Genomic DNA, 21,994 nt, shown 5'->3' with positions numbered 1-21,994 from the left:
ACGTAAAGCGAACGCAACAGTAATTATAAAATAACTCTTTTAAAATGTAAATCTAATTATGAATAACACCACAGGTAAGGTTAGGCTAGGAAGGGTATCGCTATCTGTAAAAATCCAGACTGAGACTTTTTCCGGATTGCGTCTATTGATGGAGCAGCTAAAAGGGTCCACTGTCATGTTAGCTTCTGATCACCATCATTGTACCCCCGCAACATCGTTTATCTGGACATTCGGTGCAACCCAGATGAGGATGGGTTCCTCTTGAGTCGTTCCTCTTAAGGTTTCTTCCTTATGCCATCTCGGAGAGTTTTTCCTTCGCCACAGTCGCCATCGGCTCGCTCATCAGGCACAAACTTACACTTATAAAGAACATCTTTATTTTTATCACCACATTATCTGTGTAAAGCTGCTTTAAGACAATGTTCATTGTTAAAAGTGCAAAACAAATAAAAATGAATTGAATTGAATTCATAACGAGAGCGGCCTCTAGAAGCAAATCACTGGTGCCACGTGCTGTTTTTTTTTTCAAGACTGGAAACTTTCCATGTGAATTAATAGGAATACAGTGGTACCTTGACCTACGAGTTTAATTCGTTCCGTGGACGAGCTTGTATCTCAAATCGCTCGCACATCAAATCAGTTTTCCATATTGAAAAATACTTAAAATGGCATTAATTCGTTCCAACCCTCAAAATGAGACCCTGTTTTTATGTTTCATGTTATTAAATTGTAAAATACATTTCTAAATAACAAATCTTGTATAAAAACATAATAGAAAGAGAATGTAAAGATATAATAAGATTTTATTCAGTGTATTCAGCGAGGGGGGGGGGCAGTGGCGGTGATAGGCGGAGGCGGAGTAAAAACTCGTTTTTTGCTACTTTCTCTATCACTACTGTACACTACGTATCCCTAAACTTTTATTTTTAACTTTTTCTATTTTGCTTATCTTAATTTTCGTCACAATCTTCGCTTTCTGGCTTCGCTTTGCCATCTAGCAGCAGCGTCTCGAGCTCGTACCTCAATTTTTTGCTCGCATAACAAAGCAAAAAAATCAACCGTGTAACCGCGCTCCGTGTAATGCACTCGTAGGTCAAGGTACCACTGTATATCTGAATAAATTAGAAATGGTAAATTTTTTTTCAACATAATTCGATAAATTCTTATTTGTATAGCGCATTTAACAATGAACATTGTCCCAAAGCAGCTTTACACAGATAATATGGTGATAAAAATTAATAATATGTTCTTTATAAGTGTAAGGTTATTCCTGATGAACAAACCGGTGGCAAATGTGGCAAGAAAAAACTCCCCGAGATGGCATAAGGAAGAAACCCTGAGAGGAACCAGACTCAAGAGGGAACCCATCCTCATCTGGGTTGCACCGAATGTCCATTTATTACAGATAAACGATGTTGAGGTGCAGTGATGGTGATCAGAAGCAAACTGCAGTCCTAAATCAGTGTAGCAGACTGTTGACATTAACTACAGTCCAAATCCAAATCCTAAAAGAGTGGCCTCTAATCGAAGAAAACACTATTTATATGTTAAGTGCTTTATACGTCAGTAGTAGTATTTTATAATCAGTGCGAGATTTGATTGGGAGCAGTGTAGATGATTAAAACAGGGGTGATGTGGTCATATTTTCTAGATCTAGTGAGGACTTGATTCTGGACTAACTGAAGCTTATTTATGCACTTACTCGAACACCCAGACAGTAAAGCGTTACAGTAGTCTAAACTAGATGTAACAAAAGCATGAACTGTTTTTTCTTCATCCTGTAATGACATCATATTTCAAATTTTAGCAACATTTCTAAGTGAAAAAGGGCGATCCTGGTGATATTATTTATGTGAGCCTCAAAGGAAAGACTAGGGTCAATAATCACACCAAGGTGTTTGACTGCTGTACACACTGAGACAGAAACACCATCCAGAGATGCTACGTGATCGGAAAGTTTATTTCTAGCTGCATGTGGTCCTAGTAAAAGTACTTCTGTCTTATCCAAGTCGAGCAGAAGGAATTTATCAAGCATCTACTGTCTAATGTCCTTTACACACTCCTCAATATTTCTAAGCTGATCTCTCTCATCTGGCTTTGCTGAAATATATAGCTGTGTATCTTCAGCATAGCAATGAAAGCTTATACCATGTTCATGTATAATTTCACCCAGAGGCAGCATATATAAAGAGAAAAGCAGTGGGCCTAAGACAGATCCTTGCAGAACACCAAACTTTATCTCAGAGAGTGTGGAGAACGCACCATTTACAAACCAATAGTAATCAGTCAGATAAGACCTGAGCCAAGAAAGAGAAGTTTCCTTTACTCCAACAACTTTAGTCTAGCAAGGAGGATAGTATGATCAATGGTGTCAAAAGCTGCACTAAGTTTGAGACTAAATCCTGACTCATAAATTTGAAAAATGTTATTCCTAAGTAGGTGTGTGCAAGAACTTTTCCACATTCCTCTTCACCTGCTTCTGCATCTCCTTGTACTCCTGCCTACTTTTCTCATCACTCTGTCGATCCCAATTCTGTTTCTCCAACTTCTTTCTCCTTATGCGCTCCTGCACTTCCTCATTCCACCACCACCTCTCTTTGTCTTCCTTTCTCTTTCCAGATGTCACACCAAGTAACTTTCTAGCTGTCTCCCTCATCACTTCCAGCTTTATCCGGGCTTGGGACTGGCACTAAGTGCACTAGCTTGTGCAACTATAATGGCTGGGTTATCTCTCCCCATGTAATTCCCAGTCTTAATACACTGTTAGAAATGAAAATAGTAGAGGTGCTTTATACTTGTCAAATGTACTTTACAGCACAGTAAAATTCTTTTATCGCATATCAAAGTGATTGGAAGCTGGGGTCAGACCACAGGGTCAGCCATGATACAATGACCCTGAAACACAGAGGCTTACGGGCCTTGCTCAAGTGCCCCAAGAGTGTCAGACTGGTGATAACAGGGCTTGAACCCCCAACCTTTGATCAGTACTCCAGTGCCTTAACCACTGAGCTACCATGTCCCTAAATATATTATTGTAAATATACAGTATATACTGTATATATATATATATATATATATATATATATATATATATATATATATATATATATATATATATATATATATAGACAGAACATTTTGCAAAACATATATATGAAATATGTATGTATATATATATATATATATATATATATATATATATATATATATATATATATATATATATATACATATTTCATATATATGTTTTGCAAAATGTTCTGTCCCCGTAATTTCGTCTACAAATATTTAGCAAATCCTCAGCATGACCATCCATGCAGTCATTTCATAAAATCTCACTTCTTCTTCCTCTTTCGGCTGCTCCCATTAGGAGTCGCCACAGCAGATCATTAACAAATCCAGAAATAAGTAGCAGATTCTAGGACAAAAATCAGAACATGGTCAGGTGATCAGCAAACAGGAAAATGCAACGCATTAGACAAGTCCAAGAAACAAAACCAAAGGATCAAAAGGAATATTGCAGTATAAACCGGCTTGGTATTGTTAGGAGTACAAAGCCAAGAACTGAGTGTATACTTCACAATTATCTGAATAAACGAGAGTCTCATTCAAAGGGGTGTGGTGTGAGTGTGTGTACCTGAGCACACCTGGGCTCAATCAATAGCTGGGTGAATGAGAAAACTACACTGAATGAGGATTGTGGTTTGTTGTGACCATGTTTGAAGATCGAGATGCTTGATGGGAATTTAGGGGAGATGTTGGCTTAGTGGTTAGGGCGCTAGACTTTGGATCTGAAAATTGTAAATTCAAGTATGGAGTGGGAGCCATGTTGGTCCAGGAATCCTTTCATCATATTACCTACATTTTAGCAACCATTTTAGTGTCAAGGGACAATACTAGAGAAATGAATCTTGTATATATATTTTAGAGTATCAGTGTGCAGCTGTATATCAGTAAAGATTTACTGTCCTCTGAAAACATACAACATACAGCCATTATTGTCTAAATAACTGGCAACAAAAGTAAGTAGACCCCAAATGATAACAGCTGTACATTGTGTAACCATTAAAGCCACATGTCTTATTCATCATGTTCATGTTTTTGTCTGTTTGTCAGGACCATACAAATTTGTGTATCTTGTATTAGAGCAGTTAAAATTTGGTCATTTTAGTCACTGACCAATGGATGTTCAACATGCACCTGTTTTACCATGGTAAAGACTCTCTGAGAATTTAAGAATTAGAATTTTTGCTCTCCACAATCCAGCCATTAGTGTTGCACAAGCCAGTGCACTCTTAGTGCCGGTCCCAAGCCTGTGGGGGTTGCATTAGGAAGGGCATCCAGCGTAAAACATGTGACAAATCAAATATGCGGATCACAAACCAGAATTTCATTTTCGGTGGAGGCCCGGGTTACCAAAGACCACCACGGTTATTGTTAGCCAACAGGGTATTATTGGAAATTGGGCTACTGTTGGTCAAAGGAGGAGAAGGAGAGGAGGAAGACGTTTACAGAGACGGCAGGGAAAAGAGAAGTGGAGGAGAGTGGAGGTTAGGGTTGGTACTTTAAATGTTGGTACTATGACTGGTAAAGGGAGAGAGATAGCTGATATGATGGAGAGGAGAAAGGTAGATATGTTGTGTGTTCAGGAGACCAGGTGGAAAGGGAGTACGGCCAGGAACACTGACGATGGGTTTAAACTGTTTTATCATGGTGTGGATGGAAAGAGAAATGGTGTAGGGGTGATTCTGAAGGAAGAGTACAGTAAGAGTGTAGTGGAGGTGAAAAGAGTTTCTGATATGGTGATGAACGTGAAGCTGGAAGTTGAAGGGGTGATGATAAATGTAATCAGTGCTTATGCTCCACAAGTGGGATGTGAGATAGAGAAGAAGTGAAACTTCTGGAGTGAGTTATATGAAGTGGTAGAAGGTGAACCTAGGAATGTATAAGAGTAGTGGAAGGTGCACACAGGTGGACTATGTTCTATGTAGGAGATGCAACCTGAAGGAAATTGGAGACTGTAAGGTGTTGGCAGAGGTAGCTAGTGTAACTAGACAGCATCGGATGGTGGTCTGTAGCATGGTTTTGGAGGTGAAGAAGAAGAGAAGGAGAGTGAGGACTGAAATAAGAGTAAGATGGTGGAAACTGAAGGAGGAAGACTGTAGTGTGAGGTTCAGGAAAGAGGTCAGACAGGGGCTCGGTGGTGGTGAAGAGGTGCTGGATGATTGGGCAACTACTGCAGGAGTGATGAGGGAGACAGCTAGAAAGGTACTTGGTGTGACATCTGAAAAGAGAAAGAAAGAAGGACAAAGAGACGTGGTGGTAAAATGAGGAAGTGCAGGTGAGCATAAGGAGAAAGAGGTTGGCAAAACAGAAGTGGGATAGACGGAGTGATGAGAAAAGAAGGCAGGAGTACAAGGAGATGCAGCAGCAGGTAAAGAGGGATGTGGCGAAAGCCAAGGAAAAGGCATATGAGGAGCTTTATGAGAGGTTGGAGAAGGAGAAAAGGATTTGTACCGATCGGCCAGTCAGAGGGACCGAGCTGGGAAGGATGTGCTGCAAGTTAGAGCAATAAAGGATGGAGAGGGAAATGTGTTGACTAGTGAGGAGAGTGTGTTAAGAAGGTGGAGAGAGTATTTTGAGCAGCTGATGAATGAGGAAAATCAGAGCGAGAGAAGGTTGGATGATGTGGAGTTGGTAAAGCAGGATGTAGATAGGATTAGTGAGATAAGGAGGAAGTGAGAGCAGCGATTAAGAGGATGAAGAGTGGAAAGTCGGTTGGACCTGATGACATACCTGTAGAAGCGTGGAGATGTTTAGGAGAGATGGCAGTGGAGTTTTTAACCAGATTGTTTAACAAGATTCTGGAAGGTGGGAGGATGCCTAAGGAATGGAGAAGAAGTGTGCTGTACCGATCTTTAAGCATAAGGGAGATGTGCAGACCTGCAGTAAATACACGGGAATTAAGTTGATCAGTCACACCATGAAGTTATGGGAAAGAGTAGTGGAAGCCTGGCTGAGAGAAGAGGTGACCATCTGTGAGCAACAGTATGGTTTCATGCCGAGGAAGAGCACCACAGATGCCTTATTTGCTTTGAGAATGTTGATGGAGAAGTATAGAGAAGGTCAGAAGGAGTTGCATTGTGTATTTGTGGATTTAGAGAAAGCGTAGGACAGGGTGGAGAGAGAGGAGATGTGGTATTGTATGAGGAAGTCAGGTGTGTCAGAGAAGTATGTGAGGGTGGTGCAGGACATGTATGAGGACAGTGTGACAGCTGTGAAGTGTGCAGTCAGACTGGTTCAGGGTGAGGGTTGGACTACATCAAGGATCGGCCCTGAGCCCTTTCCTGTTTGCAGTGGTGATGGACAGGTTGACGGACGAGGTCAGACAGGAGTCTCCCTGGACTATGATGTTTGCGGATGATGTTTGAGGAGTAAGACAGAGTACGTGTGTGTGAATGAGAGGGAGGGCAGTGGAGGGGTGCGGTTGCAGGGAGAAGAGCTGGAGAAGGTGGAGGAGTTCAGGTACCTGGGGTCAACAGTGCAAAGTAATGGAGAGTTTGTTAGAGAAGTAAAGAAAAGTGTGCAGGCAGGGTGGAGTGGGTGGAGAAGAGTGACAGGAGTGATTTTTGATAGTAGGGTATCTGCAAGAATGAAAGGGAAAGTTTATAGGACTGTGGTGAGACCTGAGATGTTCATTCATTTTCTCCCGCTTATCCGTAATCCGGGTCGCGGGGGCAGCATGTAGGATGTTTTGGTGACAAGGTGAGGGAGGCGAGATTGAGATGGTTTGGACATGTGCAGAGGAGGGACATGAATTATATTGGTAGAAGACATGCAGGTAGTTGGTGTGAAAGAGGCAGATGTAGAGGACAGGGTGGTATGGAGACGGATGATCCGCTGTGGTGACCCCTAATGGGAGCAGCCGAAAGAAGAAGAAGATTTTTATTGTATTGTTCCATGTGAAATGGAGGGGTGTACTCACTTTTGTGATAGATAGATAGATAGATAGATAGATAGATAGATAGATAGATAGATAGATAGATAGATAGATAGATAGATAGATAGATAGATAGATAGATAGATAGATAGATAGATAGATAGATAGATAGATATAGATAGATACTCACCAGTGCATACCTTCTTTTAAAAGAAAGCACCATAGAAGAGGCAATTGGTGACTCAAAGTTTCTCTCACTGATGGATTTTTTTGAATGTATTTTTAAGCTCAATTATGGCCAACTTTTCCTGCATCGTCAGCTCTTTGGACCACATAGAATGAGTTCCCACAAACAGCTGAGGAATTGCGCTTTTAAAAATGTACATCTCAAATCAGCTTCACAATGTGGTTATGAAAGAGTTTAAGTTTAGTGCCTAATTGTTCCTTAAGTTTATCCCTAATGAGAGAACCAGTGTAAAAAAAAAACCCCTGAAACTTCATGAGGAAGAAACCTCGAGAGAAACCAGACTCAAAAGGGAACCTCATCACCGAATAACAGTCCAAATCCATCCTGCTAGAAGATAAAAGAAAAAAAAAGAGAGGAAGAAGACCACACCACACCACACTTGGTCATAAGTCTGATTACTTTTGAGCCAATGGGAAATAAAGGGAATAGAATAAATGCTGTCCCAACATTTTTGGACCAGACTGTATGAACTGGATTGAGAATGAACGAGGACGAAATCGGGTAAAGATGTAAAATATTTATTTCTTGTAAATATTCCTAAATCTGATTTCACAAACTCCGAAAAAAAACCCATACACTTTCCGTATACTTCAGAAAAAAGGCTTCATTTGTTTGACATACTACTGTACAGACCGAGAAATGACAAATACTGTTAATAATATCTGAATATTGTACAAGAGAGAGAAAAAAATATCCAAGAAACGAAAAAATGTCATTACAACCAGTCATTTGAGAAATTATGTACAATTTGAAAGTCATCCGAAATTGTTTTTTTTTTTTTAAAATACATCATGCTGTTATATATTACAAGCTCAGGACTTTGTGTATTTATATATTTATACCAAACAAAACATAGTCCGACAAATTCTTTTAGTTGTGCACACAAAGAAAACTTCATTTCAAACCTGTAAGCAAAAGTCCAGGTTTTAAATTCTTTATTAAGCTCAGGAAAAAAAAGGAAAGAAGAAAAAAAAAGAAAAAAGATCATAACCATGATTTTTAAACAGTCCAACAGCATTTTTTTTTTCTTAAAATGATGTAAACGACCCAAAAAAAAAAAAAGAAAGCATACTTTAAATTTGTGAATGTAGAAAGGATTTCTTTCCAGAGCTCATGGGCGCGGCGGCCGTGCCGTTACTGAAGGAAAGACAAAGTGAAGAAGAAAATAAAAAAAGAAGAAGCAGTCCCTCGGTGTCGCTCGAATCGAAACAAAGAAAATTCACAGCACACTTCACTTTCTGCTGATTAACATCGATCACGATCGGTGCAGAACAAACATGATTGCAAAAGTACAAGAAATTTAAATATGCAAAAAATAATAATTAAGGTACAGAATATTCAAGTGGTCAGAATTTTAGACAATATTTACTCTACATTCTAAATACAACAAAAATACTCTGAATTCATTTTTAATTCTTTCATTATTTCTTTTTTTTTTCTCTCTTTTTTTTTTCTTTTTTTTTTTTTTTTAAAGATTCTGTACAATTTTTACACAATTTTAAACACAAACTCTCAGAAAACAAACAAACAAACAAAAAATCATATCCTGGCATTTCTTTAAATCTTTAAATACTCTTTTTTTTCTTTTTTCTCATTTCATCCTTTTTTTTTTTTCCAAATCGAGAAGCAAAAAAACAAACAAAAAAAAAAAAATTCACCCAAACAAAACATCTCTAAACAAACTCAAGGTAGCATTTGGTCAAATATTTATAGATCTCCTCCAAATTTTTGCGACTAATATTTACATTTTTTTAATTTATATTTCTATTTATATATTTATATAAAGTAACATGTTCTGTCCAACCTGCAGTCTGCTCTAAAGCAGCTCGATCTTCTTTGCTGTTTTTCTTCTTCGTTCTTTAAAAAATAGCTTCGATTCATAATAAATACAAAAAAGTCGCCTCTTATTTTACAGAAATCACAAAACAAAGGAAAGAAAAAAATAAAAAAAGAAAAAAATAAACTGACTCATGGAATCAAGTATTTTTTTTTTATTAAACCGTAATTTTTTTTTGTTTTGTTTTGTTTTTAGTGCAAGTTAATAATCCCTTAGCTTTAATCCCTAAGGAAGTCTTCTCAGTACATTCCTTGTTCAGTGGTGTCTACATCTCTGTATATTCTCTCTCTCTCTCTCTCTCTCTCTCTCTCTCTCTCTCTCTCTCTCTCTCTCTGTATCTATATAGAATTATTATTATCTTTTGTGTTTTTAATCCAGAGGTCCCGCCTCTTTATAGTCCAAATAAGGCTGTGACCAGCACCATCACTTCCTCCTCAGATGTTGAGATGAAACCCGACCACAGAGTATCTGCGAACTTCAATCCACGTCCCATAAGCTCAAAAAAAAAAACCCACGAGAGATGATTCTACAGAGGGACCCGTGTGTGTGTGTGTGTGTGTGTGTGTGTGTGTGTGTGTGTGTAACCTGGATTCCACTCCCCACAACCCCTGCCTTTTTTTGATCTCCATTAAACCCCCCCCCTTACAGTTCTGCGGTCGTATTATCTGCCCTGATTTATTTGTGTATTTTTTAGCGATTAAACACGTCCTGTTTAGAAACGGGTCTAGCGATTATTAAAAAACGACAGAAAGATCAGAAGGAATGCATATGTGTGGAGGTTGAACGTTTTGCCGATCCGATCTCTCGCTCTGATTCAGTTCATCCACTTCCTGCAGTTTACTGCTCCACAGTGACAAGGAATCTTATGCTGGTCGTCTTCAAGGTCGAATTTGTAGTCGTAGCACAACTAGAGGGCGAGAAAAGGGAACGATTTAGAAGAGAAACGAGGCACTTCGGAATGCTGGAGAACAATCGGAAGGTTTTTTTTTCACATACACACACACATAACTCGCGGCTCGGAATCCGCAGCGGGAGCGAATGTTGAGGGACGTTAATAATAACATTTTCAAGCTTTTCAAATTGTGGTCCCCTGGTGGTCTAGTGGTTAAGATGCAGCGCTCTCACCGCTGCGACCCGGGTTCGATTCCCGGTCAGGGAACCATCCCCAGCCACTCTTAGTGCCGGTCCCAAGCCCGGATAAATTGGGGAGGGTTGCGTTAGGAAGGGCATCCAGCGTAAAACATGTGCCAAATCAAACATGCGGAGGATCCGCTGTGGCGAAAAAGAAAGTTTTATTGTATTAAAGTGACATAATGTCTAGACGAATTCACTAAGTTTCCATAGGGGCTGCGTCCAAAATCCATAACTGTTGTGAACTCGTTTAGTAACTCGGGTTTTGGTTATTTGTGCTTAAAAAAATATGGGGGCCAAAAGATTTAGCGCACCCATGGTCATGAAGTAAAGCAGCTAATTAACGTATGAGAGGTTTTGGAGAAGAGCTGCTGTATATGTGGGGATACTCTCTGAGACTCGAGCTGACTGACGTCGCCATGGAAACAAACTAAACTGATTTGTATTGGGACGGTTTGGTGTTTAGTTAATGATCTTCGCTTCATGAAATACACAAGCTGATAAAGAGTTCGAGTTGCATCCCATGCATGGAACACCGGGGTTAATTAGGGATGGGATTCCAGAAGCCAAACTGCCCCCAAAAGGCAGAGAACGGAGGATGATTGTTATTTTATGCAGGGTTTTGGAGTTAATTTTAGGTTTATAAATAAATAGTTTGTAAAATGCGTTAGAGAGCAGTTACCTCCTCCCCACGCTGGATCCGACGGTTGGAGCTGATGATGATTTTGTGGTCTCTTTCAAAAGTCACAGCCTCTGCTATGCAATTGGGGGCGCAGGAGTGGTTTATGTATCTGAGGGATTAATAATAATAATAAATATTAATCTTATTTAAACCTGAGATTAAACATAAAGAATAAAACAGTCCATTGACTATACATCTGCATGCAGAACTACTCTCCAAGCTGCTGTTATGAGAAAACTAACACCTTCTGACCAATCAAATTTCAAGAATTACAAGATGAAAAATGAAAGAAGGAAAAAGTTTATCCGTTTAGAAGCACCAGATTGCGGAAGCGATCGTACCGTGCAGGTCCTCCTGTTATGGTGGCGTCTATGACGTGCTCGCTGTCGATGCGGAACATATAAACTCCACGGTTCTTTGGGGGGGGGGGAAAACGAGTGAAAATTACCTTTTTTTTTTAATTGGCAAAAAAATAAAAACAAAAAGAAAATGTAAAAAAGAAAAGAAAGGTTTTTGTTCATAGGCGTACCTGCGATTCGTACATCTTCTCTTTGCGGTTTGCCACCTCGTTCCGAATGATGGTACCGATGTACTCAATCACCATGGTGTATTTCTCAATGTCTCGAGCAGCGTACAGCCCCAAACCCTACAACAACAAACAGCATGCCGATCAACGTGTCCGCAACACCTGTTTTTGACACAACCCCGATTTCAAAAAAGTTGGGACACTGTGTAAAGTGTAAATAAAATCAGAATGCAATGACTTGCAAATCTAATAAATTCGTATCTTATTCACAACATGGGAAACATTAAAGATGTTTGAAGGAATAAAATAGTCATTTTTAAAAATTCATGAAATTGATGGCTGCAAAATCTATACGTGTCTGATACCGGATTCTAACTGCTAATCAGTTCTGGGTATTCTTTGTTGTGTTTTAATGTTTCATGATAAGCCAAATGTTTTTTTTAAATGGTGAAAGGTCTAGACTGCAGCCAGGTCAGTTGATCAGTTCAGCACCCGAACTCTTCTACTATGAAGTCATGCTATTGTAATAAATCCAAAACTGACTTTTACTTTTGTTGCAGCCATCAAATTTACCCCCCCCCCTCCTAAAATGGTGCATATTCTCAGTTTAAACATTTGATTAGTTTTGTTCTACTGTGAATAAAATATGAGTCTATTAGATTTGCAAATCATTGCATTCACACAGTGGCCCAGAGTGAAATTTTTCGGAATTGAGGTTGTAAATAAAAGTGTATCTATAACCGATAAGGCTGATAATGATTTACCTGGATGCGCGAGCGAGCTAAGTAAACGTTGGACTTCCACTCGGCTTTCATGCGTCGGTACTGAAAAGACTTGGAGTGCACAAAGTGTTTGCTGTAGGGGGCACCGGTGAGCTCAGCAGGACTTCCGTTGGTCTGCAGGATTTTAGCGGAGCAGCTGCTGGTCAAAGTGTGAGGCCTAAAGAGAACACAAGCGGTCATGCTGAAATACACTCTTCTGTTTCAACTTGCGCTGAGGGACACGGCAAGACCATCAAGCTCAGGGTCAACGAGACAAAACAGGAGAAATGATGGACGTGAGGGAATGGTGACTTTTGGCTGATTATTAATGATTAACAATTCAATTCCTGCATAAAACCTATATTATATGTTGTATATTCCTGTACGTAACAGACTGTGTATCCTGAAAAAACATGAAAAAAATACACAATATACTTTAATTTTCCGCCACCATTCGCTGGTTTGCTGTACCTTTGCTGCAGTGATGTAATTGGGGAAGAAAAGGCTAGAAATCTGAGAAACAGGCTACAATACATTTTACACAATTTTCAGTTCTGAAAAAAAGCTGTACGTTTTCCTACCAATCAAAGGGACAATCAAAGGGAAAGCGATTCCATAGGAAGATGATTTGTTGGTAAGATCATTAAAACAGATTTTGGTTCATTATTTTGTGAATGAGATAAATGTCTATAGAGAATCTGCTATAGAAACTGGCAGAAGAATTTCAAGTCAATGACCTAAGACTTTCAGGTAGATTTTTCTCCACATTGGACATGTGGGCTCAAATTTCAGCACCACTGTTGGGCCCTTGAGCATGGCCCTTAACCCCAAACCACTCAGTTAAATATAATTAACGATAAGCATAAAAAGGTGGAGGAGTTCAGGTACCTGGGGTCAACAGTGCAAAGTAATGGAGAGTGTGTTAGAGAAGTGAAGAAAAGAGTGCAGGCAGGGTGGAGTGGGTGGAGAAGAGTGATAGCAGGAGTGATTTGTGATAGAAAAGTATCTGTGAGAGTGAAAGGGAAAATTTATAGGACTGTGGTGAGACCTGAGATGTTGTATGGTTTAGAGACAGTAGCAGTGAGTAAAAGACAGGAGGTGGAACTGGAGGTAGCAGAGCTGAAGATGTTGAGATGTTCGTTGGGAGTGACGACGATGGACAGGACTAGAAATGAGTTTATTAGAGGGACAGCACATGTAGGATGTTTTGAAGACAAGGTGAGGAGGGTGAGATTGAGATAGTTTGGACATTTGCAGAGGAGGGACATGGGGTATATCAGTAGGAGAATGCTGAGGATGGAGCCACCAGGAAGGAGAAAAAGAGGAAGACCAAGGAGGAGGTTTATGGAGGTGGTAAGAGAAGACATGCAGGTAGTTGGGTTAAAAAAGGCAGATGTAGAGGACAGGGGGGTATGGAGACGGATGATCCTCTGTGGTGCCCCCTAATGGGAGAAGCCGAAAGAAGAAGAAGTCGTAGTCGTTCATTTTTATTTATCAGTGAATAAAAACTTAACTGATCAAACCTGCAGCAAACCACCAATCAGTGTAGAGCGTGCACTCTGTTATATATAAATGGACATGCAAGACCTGAAAGAGCTAAACATGGAGAAATAAAAGTCGAAAATCGTACAGAATACCTTAACACACACCTCTTGACATGTGTGCAAGCCTTGGGTTCGGATCGAGCACATCCCGAGGGATTGATGGCCAGCGGCAGCTCCATCAGCGGATTACGTCCGTAACGGAACGTGTAGCCAGAGCACGCCTCCACCCCCGGCAACTACACGCAAACGCCAAATTCATCACACACATCCAAAACAGTGTCAATAGACATTTAAAAGGAAGTGAATTTAGGACACATTTAACACCACTTGTTTAAACTCTACTGTTTTTTTTAATTCTTTATTACACACACAACCAAATATTAATTATAATTATAATATTTGTGTTTGGCTGTGCAATTGAGTGTCATACCGATTCCACGATCCTGGTGACCGCAGGTACGGTGAGTCCGAACAGATCTTCTCCCTTCAGGTAGACCGGGAACAATTTAAGAATTCCTGTCTCGTTTCTCTTCTCAGCCACCGGCTCCAGGACCTTATCCCACACACCTGTAACAAAAAAGTTAACTTCCAGAAGGGGAGCAGGAGCAGTGTTGTTTTAACGAAGTGTGTAATCGCTGTTCTGCTCTGCTCTATTCTGGTTCACAGATAAGAAACTATTTTAATATCTACACTTGTTTTCAAGTCTACACCTTGCATCCTTTATCCACTTGCTTAAAAGGGGGAGCTGAGATTTATGAAAGGGATGCAAGGATGAGGATAATCAAGTTAGTGTAAGAATGACAAAACAGCCAGAGAGGCAGTTCGCTTGGCAGACTGCAGAGGGCGCTACAAATTATAGTTGAAAAATAAGGTGTCAAAGAAAACCATTGCTAAACTTCTCTGGGAGCATCAAAGTTATTAGATGCAAATGGTTTTGAAGTTTTCGGTTGAGCTTGTCGAAGGTCTTCCTGATCTCTCGTCGCCTTCCGATGATGTTCTTCTGCTCTTGAAGCACCTGCCACCCGAAACACCTCGAACGACTTGTTGCAGCATCACAGTATGTCAAACGTCTCCCTGGCAAATTTGCCCAGTTTCACGCAGAATCTCAGGTTTGCTCTTTGTTCTAACAGTTACACCATTAGTCTCAAAACTTTTTAAAATCGCCTCGTAGTGTTCATCACCGGTGCAATTTCACACATTCAATATCAAAGAAATTAATTTGTGTTTGTGGTGCTCACCTTTAGGAGAAGAGCCAGTCAAGATGAGGTCCTCATATCCTTGCTCAAGCACACGGATGGTAAATTCAGGGGTGCCATCCTTCTCGTCGATGGAGCACAGGTAACGGCAGCGTCGGCTAGGATGGCGCATGCTCCAGTAGATCCGACTGGCCTCGTAGCCGACTGGGAAGATGGCAGCGGGCGAATGGAAGGCTTCCATTTGCTGTGGCAAAAGTTGTCCGACTGAATGAAACACCAGGCTGCCTACACGGAAGGTGTGTTCACGCTCACCGCGCTGCATCAAGCTGGCGATCTGGCGCGCCTCATCTCGCTGCACGTAAACGCGTCGGTACACAGTGAAGCAGCGCAGCTCGTGCTCTGGACCCCCGAACAAGGCTCCCCCAGTGCCATTGCCCATGCGAGGTTTGTGCAGGTGGCAAAGCATGGTCTTGTCTTTGAAGAAGGTACACTGAGCCTTGAGTGCGCAGGTGAAGTGGTACGTGTTGGTGCAGCGCAGGCGATGGCAGCCGCTGGTCGCTCCCGTGCGCTGGCAGTAGGTGCAGCGGATCCCGAGGCCACGCCGCAGCGCCAGCTCCACGTTGATCAACGCACCGGCCTGCGTCTCGTACACCTCGGTGGACCACAGTGCACAGTTCAAGTGCACCCACAAATCCAGGTCAAGGTTTAGTAGTCGAGCAGGGCCGTCCGTCAGACCGTCACCTTCCTCGTGGCAAAAGCAGCAGCGGCGCAGGTCTTTGGGCAGTGGCTCGGGCCGCAGCGATGCGTCCAGCTTCCTGAGCAGCTCTTCCAGCTCGTCCCCACTCTGCCCCTGCAGCTTTCCTCGGGGTACCACAATATGAATGCTCCACTTGCGCCAGCGTAGACCTTTCCAACGCTTCGCAGGTTGGTAGTGAGGTTCGTCTACTCCGTTATGGACGGCCCGGAGTCTGGGTTTCAGCTTGACGGTGACTTTCAGGGCATCCGACTTGCTCTCAGTTTTCTCTGACAAAATGGATGAAAAAGAGATAGGAGGGGTGGAAGGGGGAGACTGCTTCAGCTGCATCTGGGCCAGGCAGTGTACGTCCAGGGTGGACATGTTATTGCTGTACTGGTGGAGAACTTTGGGAGGGCATTTCTCTTCAGACTCGGGGAGCATGGGCGTATTCGGCTAAAACGTGAGGGGTAAATCAGATTCAGAATACATTATTGTTTCCAAAGCGGAAATAGTTTTTTTTTTTTTTTTTTTTTGCATTTGCTCACAGTAAAAGATTAAAAAACTGAGAATGTAAATAAATACATGTTATATATTAAGAAAATGAAATTTGTAGCAACAGTGAAAGAGAGCAGAAAACTTCAATCATTTTTTATAAAACTTTAATGATATTTCTAAAAGTTACTGCATATGCGACTAATTATTATTTTTGCATCAAGATTATTGCATCCAAGATATTAACATTATACACTATATGGCCAAAGATTTGTGGACAACTGGTCCTCAGGATGGTATGTGCTTTTTGTGAAACACATTTCAGATTTAGTCCCAATTTGCTCTGATTATTCCCTCCACGCTTCTGGGAAGATGCTCCACTAGATTTTGTGGACATGTGTGTTCATCAGTCACAAGAGTGTTAGTAAAGGCAGGTACTGATCTGTAGGTCTAAAGATGAGGAGGCCTGGGGTGCAGCCAGCGTTTACATTCATCCCAAAGGTGTTCAATAGGGTTAAGAATTCAATAGCAAGAGATCTTCCACTCCAAACCATTTAAAGCAGAACTTCATATATACTATACTATAAGTATATTATCTACAACCTGACCACCACTTGGGGGAAGGAGTTATATAGTTTGATGTCCACAGGCAGAAATGATCTCCCGTGGCGCTCTGTGGTACATCGTGGTTAAAGCTCAGTATTTGATGGAATTCGACTCCCTAGGCTAGCAAACTAATAGCAATATAATTAGTCCAATACAACATGACTCACCTTATTGTCCGCAGGTTTATTCTGCATGATGGATGAGTAGAGAACGAGGCAGTTGCGACTGCAGAAAACCTTGTTGCCCTCAGCCCAAACCTGGCCCTCCTGTAGAGAAAGCAAATGTCACTTAAGCCAGCCGCTCTACATGCCCTAGGGAAGTTGTAACATCGCCTCAAATCGTTATTGGAGAGAATCTCTGACGTAAAACACATACATCGAAGACTGTACACCGTATCATGATGATGACACATTTGACCCGAATGATCACAAAGTCACCTGCTCATTTGAATGACCACTTATATGGGAAATGAACAGGTTTGTGGATTCAGGCAACTTTCCCCACACACAAACATTTGGTTTGAGATCAGACCCAGGAATTCTAGCGTTTTCTTTTCCCATTGAAACTGGTTTGGTTAGGGTTAGGGTAACCCTAACCCTAACCCTACTAAAGAGGAGCTTCAGTAGAGGAGGATCTCTACAGCCTCCAGAATGAGACACTAACAATGGCTATTTAGTTACCCAGAGCCACCAGAAAACAGTCTGGATCTTCACTCGTGTTACACATATAATCTTTCAGGCCTTTGGGGAACGACGAGCTCCATGACTCAGCCGGAGCCTCGTAATACAGCCTATACAGTGAGATCAGGTTTTCTGTATCACTAAGCAGCCCTGGTCATGAGCTACAACCCATCACAATTCAAATTCTATTAGCGTATAAAACAATAGACATTTTGGCGATAAGACTTTATAGTAAACCAAGCGTCTGCTTAAATATAACCCTGGTGTGATGTTCTCCTTGACCTTGTTCTTTTGACAGGCCAGAGCAATGTTCAAGGGTTGGTCCAAAACAAACAGTATGTGAGCATCAGACCCTGATTTTCTCAGTTTGCATGCAGGTGAGCTCTATCATTGTTTTACTACAGTAAAAAAGTGACATTATACAAATAAAAAAAAAAAATACACTAAACCGACCTAAATGACTCAGAATCGACCTAAATAAGCTAACATTTCAGGTTGCTCAGGCTCATTATAGATGTAAGATGTTAAACTGATCGAACCAACCGAACACAACATGCGACAGAAAATGGGAGGTGGCAGCTCAGCGCTTTCAATCCTCTGGATTGGAAGATCACAAGTTCAAATCCCAGCACCACCAAGCTCCGCCAGATGGGCCCCTGAGAATGGCCCTTATACCTGAAATGCTTGGTTGTCAGTCAAAGTCTGCCAAATGCCACAAAATGTAAATGTAAAATGTTCCAGACTCAATATTAATCCTGTATAATTTCCTAGCGATGTATTAACCACTGACTGTGTTCTCCGGCTGTTTATGCAATCGCAAATTTTTTTTTTTCAAATTCCAATTTTATTTGTCACATACACATTCATACAGAGTACATGTAGTGAAATGTTTACAACAAACACTTGTTCACCATTTTTCATTTCTGTACTTCTGTAGGTCGACTGATTCATCCGATTCATCGTTTTGCTGGTAAATCTGCAAAAATCCATATCAATAGTTTTTCCGGGTTGCGGCCATTGGTGGAGCAGCGCAGGTTGTCTGCTGTCATTACAAGAGCAGCCACTAGAGGCGAAACACTGACACCACGTGCTGTTTGTTTTCACACAAGAGACTGCGCACTGCACGGAGAGCGTTATATTATATTTAAAATTATTTTTTATCTTATTATTATATGTTATTCAAATATTTACATGCATTATAGCACATTTTTATGATTCAGTACTGTTTTAAAAAAACAAAAAAACAAAACAAAACTGTACTAAATTAAAAAAAGGTTCAGTACTATTTTACATGGTGTTTTTTTTTTTTCCAGTATCCATTTTAAAAACTATTGGTTGATTAATTGGTTATTGGTCATTATATAAGTACGATCCTCCCTAGTTATACGTACAAGTAAAATCCACTATCAGTGGATCTCTAACAGCAGCATTCACAATGCCTCCTTGCAGTATAATTATTAATTGCGATTGGATAAGAACTTGGAGAAGAAGATGATTTGACATTACTTTACATTATTCCTCTACCTGTTTTTCGTAGGGGTCTTTGGCAGCTCTCCGGACTCCGCTTCCCAAAACCACCACTTTACACTGGGCACACCACTGCAGCTTTTTCCCAGGGCTGCTTCCATCCATGTGATATTCTGGTCTGATTGCACAGGGACCTGGAATGAAACATGCCAGAGACACAATTTCCTAAAAAACTATGACAAAGCAAACAGAGAAAAGTCTACAATTATGACTGGCTTTTGTTAACATCTCAGATCTCAGACAGGGTCGATAATAAAGCGTGCCTTGAGTAAAGGAAAAAAGGAGGAGAGAAAGCCTTCTCGTTGCACTAGGCACTGCTACGCCATCTTTTATCTTTTCTAAACTGCCCTGGAAAACACTTAAGGACAATAACAGGGTGCTGTCATCTCTAAAATACTACGGAATAAAGATTTCCAGCCAGTATGAAAGAAGTGAAGGTAAAAACATGCGATTCAGAACCGCTTTAGAAACCCTCATTTGAAGCAGTTAAACCTGGCAATTGTGATTATTGACAAAAGAAATCAATATCTGCAATTTCCTTTCTCTCACAGTCTGGCGCAAGTTCACTCACTGGCGCTGGTGTTTGGTGTGAAGTGCTGAGTCGAGGACATCGCTCCAAGAGGCCTGGAGAACCTCATGGCAGACTGGGGGAACAGAGTGGCATTGCGAGGGTACAACCCTTGAGGTGGAGGGACTTTGAGGCTCGCCAGCATGGCTAGGGAGTTGCGTGGCTCTGGACTCAGGGTGCGAGAAACATCGTAGTTGGAAGGCACAGGAAGGCAAAGCAAGTTGGAAAGCGCCGCCATGACTCCCTGGATGTTCTAGAGAGCAAGCAGACGCAGACGATTGGAGTTTTTTGAATGTTTGGTTATGTCTGTTTATAATGATCACCAACATCTCACTATGACACAAAGAATATGTAGTACATCATACACAGTGGTCTCAGTTTACCTCGAAGTGAAGTCTAGTAAGAACCCCGAATCAACATGACTAAAGGAAATGTTTTAGATTTAATGAATCCAATTGGTTATGTTGTGCTTAACCGAGACACGAGACGTGAACAGCGACTAAAGACCATGGAGGCCGAGATGTTCTAGAGAAGTGAGAACATTGAGAACATCCAGTGATGACCAGTGAAAACAGGATGCACCAGAGATCAAATTTGAGTGTCATGGCAAAGACTGGGAATATTTATGTACATGTGATTTTAGTTTTTTATTTCTAATAAATTTGCAAACATTTTAAACAAACTTTTCACGTTGTTATAATGGGGAATTTATTTTTTATAGAATTTTAAGGAAAATAATGAATTTAATCCATTTTGGAATGAAACTAACATAACAAAATGTGGAAAAAGTGAAGCCCAGTGAATACTTTCCGGATGCACGGTGTGTGTGTGTGTGTGTGTGTGTGTGTGTGTATATAAAGAGTTTTTATATGATATCGGTGCACGTCTTATTCTTTTCAAATCATTTTTAACGTCTTTAACACACACATTAGCTAATATTGTTTTCTTTGCTTTTCCGGTCACTGAAGCCTCAAAAAACCCAAATGTTCTGACCTGAGAAACGAACTAACGCCTGAAAGCACAAATTTTCCTTTCTTTTTTTGATTTTAGAACTGAACGTGTCCTGTTCTGAAACCACCAAACCACCATTTTTCTTTTTACGCAGTAAATTACAGTTATTTAAAAACTATTTGTATTAAAGACAAGCTTTACCGCGTTATTTAAGTGCTGCAGCTGCCCAAGTAAAAAAAAAGGGTTTGTTTATAATAAAAATGAAATACATTGTACCTCGGCTGCAGCTCGGCTGAGCGTAAGTGATACAGACATCAGACCGGCCTTGGAGCAGGAGGAAGACCGATCGAAATGAGAGCCGAAGAAATTGCCCTGGGGTTCTTTCTTCACCTCCCATTGCATCGCCTTGGTGCCTTTCCCGCTCGCACTGGGCAGCATGGGGATGGTAGGAGATGTTGCGGGTGATGGAGGCTCCTCCTTGACTAGAGACAGATCCGGGTATCTGCTGATCTCCATGCCGGTGACACTCTCCGGGGACGAGGAGGGGACGAAGCTGTCTGGAGTGTCCCTGTCACAATGGTCCTGGCCACTGAATACGATGGTGATGAGATCAGAGCTCAATACTTTAATATATTTAATATAGAAACACTGAAAGCCAAACACTCGAGTCTTACCGGAGCTCCTCCTGATTGGTGTGGGGGGGCGTCGGCAACGAGGCAGGCACGTCTACCGTCTTGGGTCCCTGAGAAATGGCCTGAGACAGGAGGTCTTCCTCGTTTTTAATCGTGGTGGGCTTCGGACCCAAACCTTTGGACGCTGAGAACAGAAGAAATGTTTCAACTACAGGAAAACCTACTTTTGTCCCAAAAACAAGTCTTAGTGGGATTTTCGAGACACAATATTCATAATATTTGATCTATTGATTATTATTATTTTTTTTTTACCCTCGTGCCCACTTATAACAGCAGCCTTCCTGGCCAGTTCTTCTGCTGTTGCGAAACCATTCACCATCTTCTGCCTCACTACAGGAGGCGGGGTAGGGGGAAGAGAGGCAGGCGGAGTTGGAGGATTGCTCAAGTTGTTTTGCTGCACGGTAAAACAAAATGCAAATCATACATTCACTAAGGATTTAGTTAATTTATTTATTTATTTGTTTGTTAATTTATTACATATGATATCGGAATCGGACCTTATAGATGAGCTGGGAGTAGTAGTCTGACACGCCGTCCAGTGACGCACTGCCAAAAGACCCAGTGAGTCTGTTCTCACCGATCAGCTGACCGCTGCCGTACGGAGGGAAATGGGCAAAGTTCACGCCAATCAGGGGCTCCATGAGGGGCAACATGGAGAGCTGCTGTAATGGGTAGGAATGAGAAAAGTTTAAAAGAATTACTTGAAGAACCTGGTAGAATCAATATATTCGGGATTCGCATCTTCATGCTCAATGATACGATACATAAAAGATACATATGAAGTGACTACTAACAGATGTGATATGATTCACCTCTATTACCATTTCAATATGATGCAATTGGAAATGCTTTCAATAAGGTGCAGACTGTTCACTTTT

General features: G+C 41.1%; 1 protein-coding gene across 16 annotated transcripts in view; it reads right to left on the bottom strand.

Annotated features, from left to right (window-relative positions):
• Positions 1-7,689: 7,689 nt before the first annotated feature.
• kmt2ca (lysine (K)-specific methyltransferase 2Ca) overlaps positions 7,690-21,994 on the bottom strand; it is a 191,174-nt gene continuing 176,869 nt past the window's right edge. For 12 of the 16 annotated variants that reach the window (XM_083543040.1, XM_083543041.1, XM_083543046.1 and 9 more), the window contains 15 exons: positions 21,614-21,778; positions 21,369-21,510; positions 21,099-21,240; positions 20,701-21,013; positions 19,477-19,726; positions 18,903-19,039; positions 16,866-16,964; positions 14,907-16,053; positions 14,099-14,235; positions 13,762-13,904; positions 12,128-12,302; positions 11,367-11,483; positions 11,179-11,252; positions 10,838-10,946; positions 7,690-9,931 (listed from right to left, as the gene is read on the bottom strand). In XM_083543040.1, coding sequence (XP_083399166.1) covers positions 9,839-9,931; positions 10,838-10,946; positions 11,179-11,252; positions 11,367-11,483; positions 12,128-12,302; positions 13,762-13,904; positions 14,099-14,235; positions 14,907-16,053; positions 16,866-16,964; positions 18,903-19,039; positions 19,477-19,726; positions 20,701-21,013; positions 21,099-21,240; positions 21,369-21,510; positions 21,614-21,778 — 3,243 coding nt within the window. In that variant the 3' untranslated portion in view covers positions 7,690-9,838. The remainder of the gene's footprint in view (positions 9,932-10,837; positions 10,947-11,178; positions 11,253-11,366; positions 11,484-12,127; positions 12,303-13,761; positions 13,905-14,098; positions 14,236-14,906; positions 16,054-16,865; positions 16,965-18,902; positions 19,040-19,476; positions 19,727-20,700; positions 21,014-21,098; positions 21,241-21,368; positions 21,511-21,613; positions 21,779-21,994) is intronic. The other 4 variants (XM_083543048.1, XM_083543039.1, XM_083543044.1 and 1 more) reach the window with 2 other exon arrangements.

Source organism: Silurus aristotelis (assembly GCF_946808225.1).
Source record: "Silurus aristotelis genome assembly, chromosome: 1".
Classification (NCBI taxonomy): Eukaryota; Metazoa; Chordata; class Actinopteri; order Siluriformes; family Siluridae; genus Silurus; species Silurus aristotelis.
Note: the sequence above shows the minus strand (reverse complement) of the source record. Positions and strands in the feature narration are given on the sequence as shown.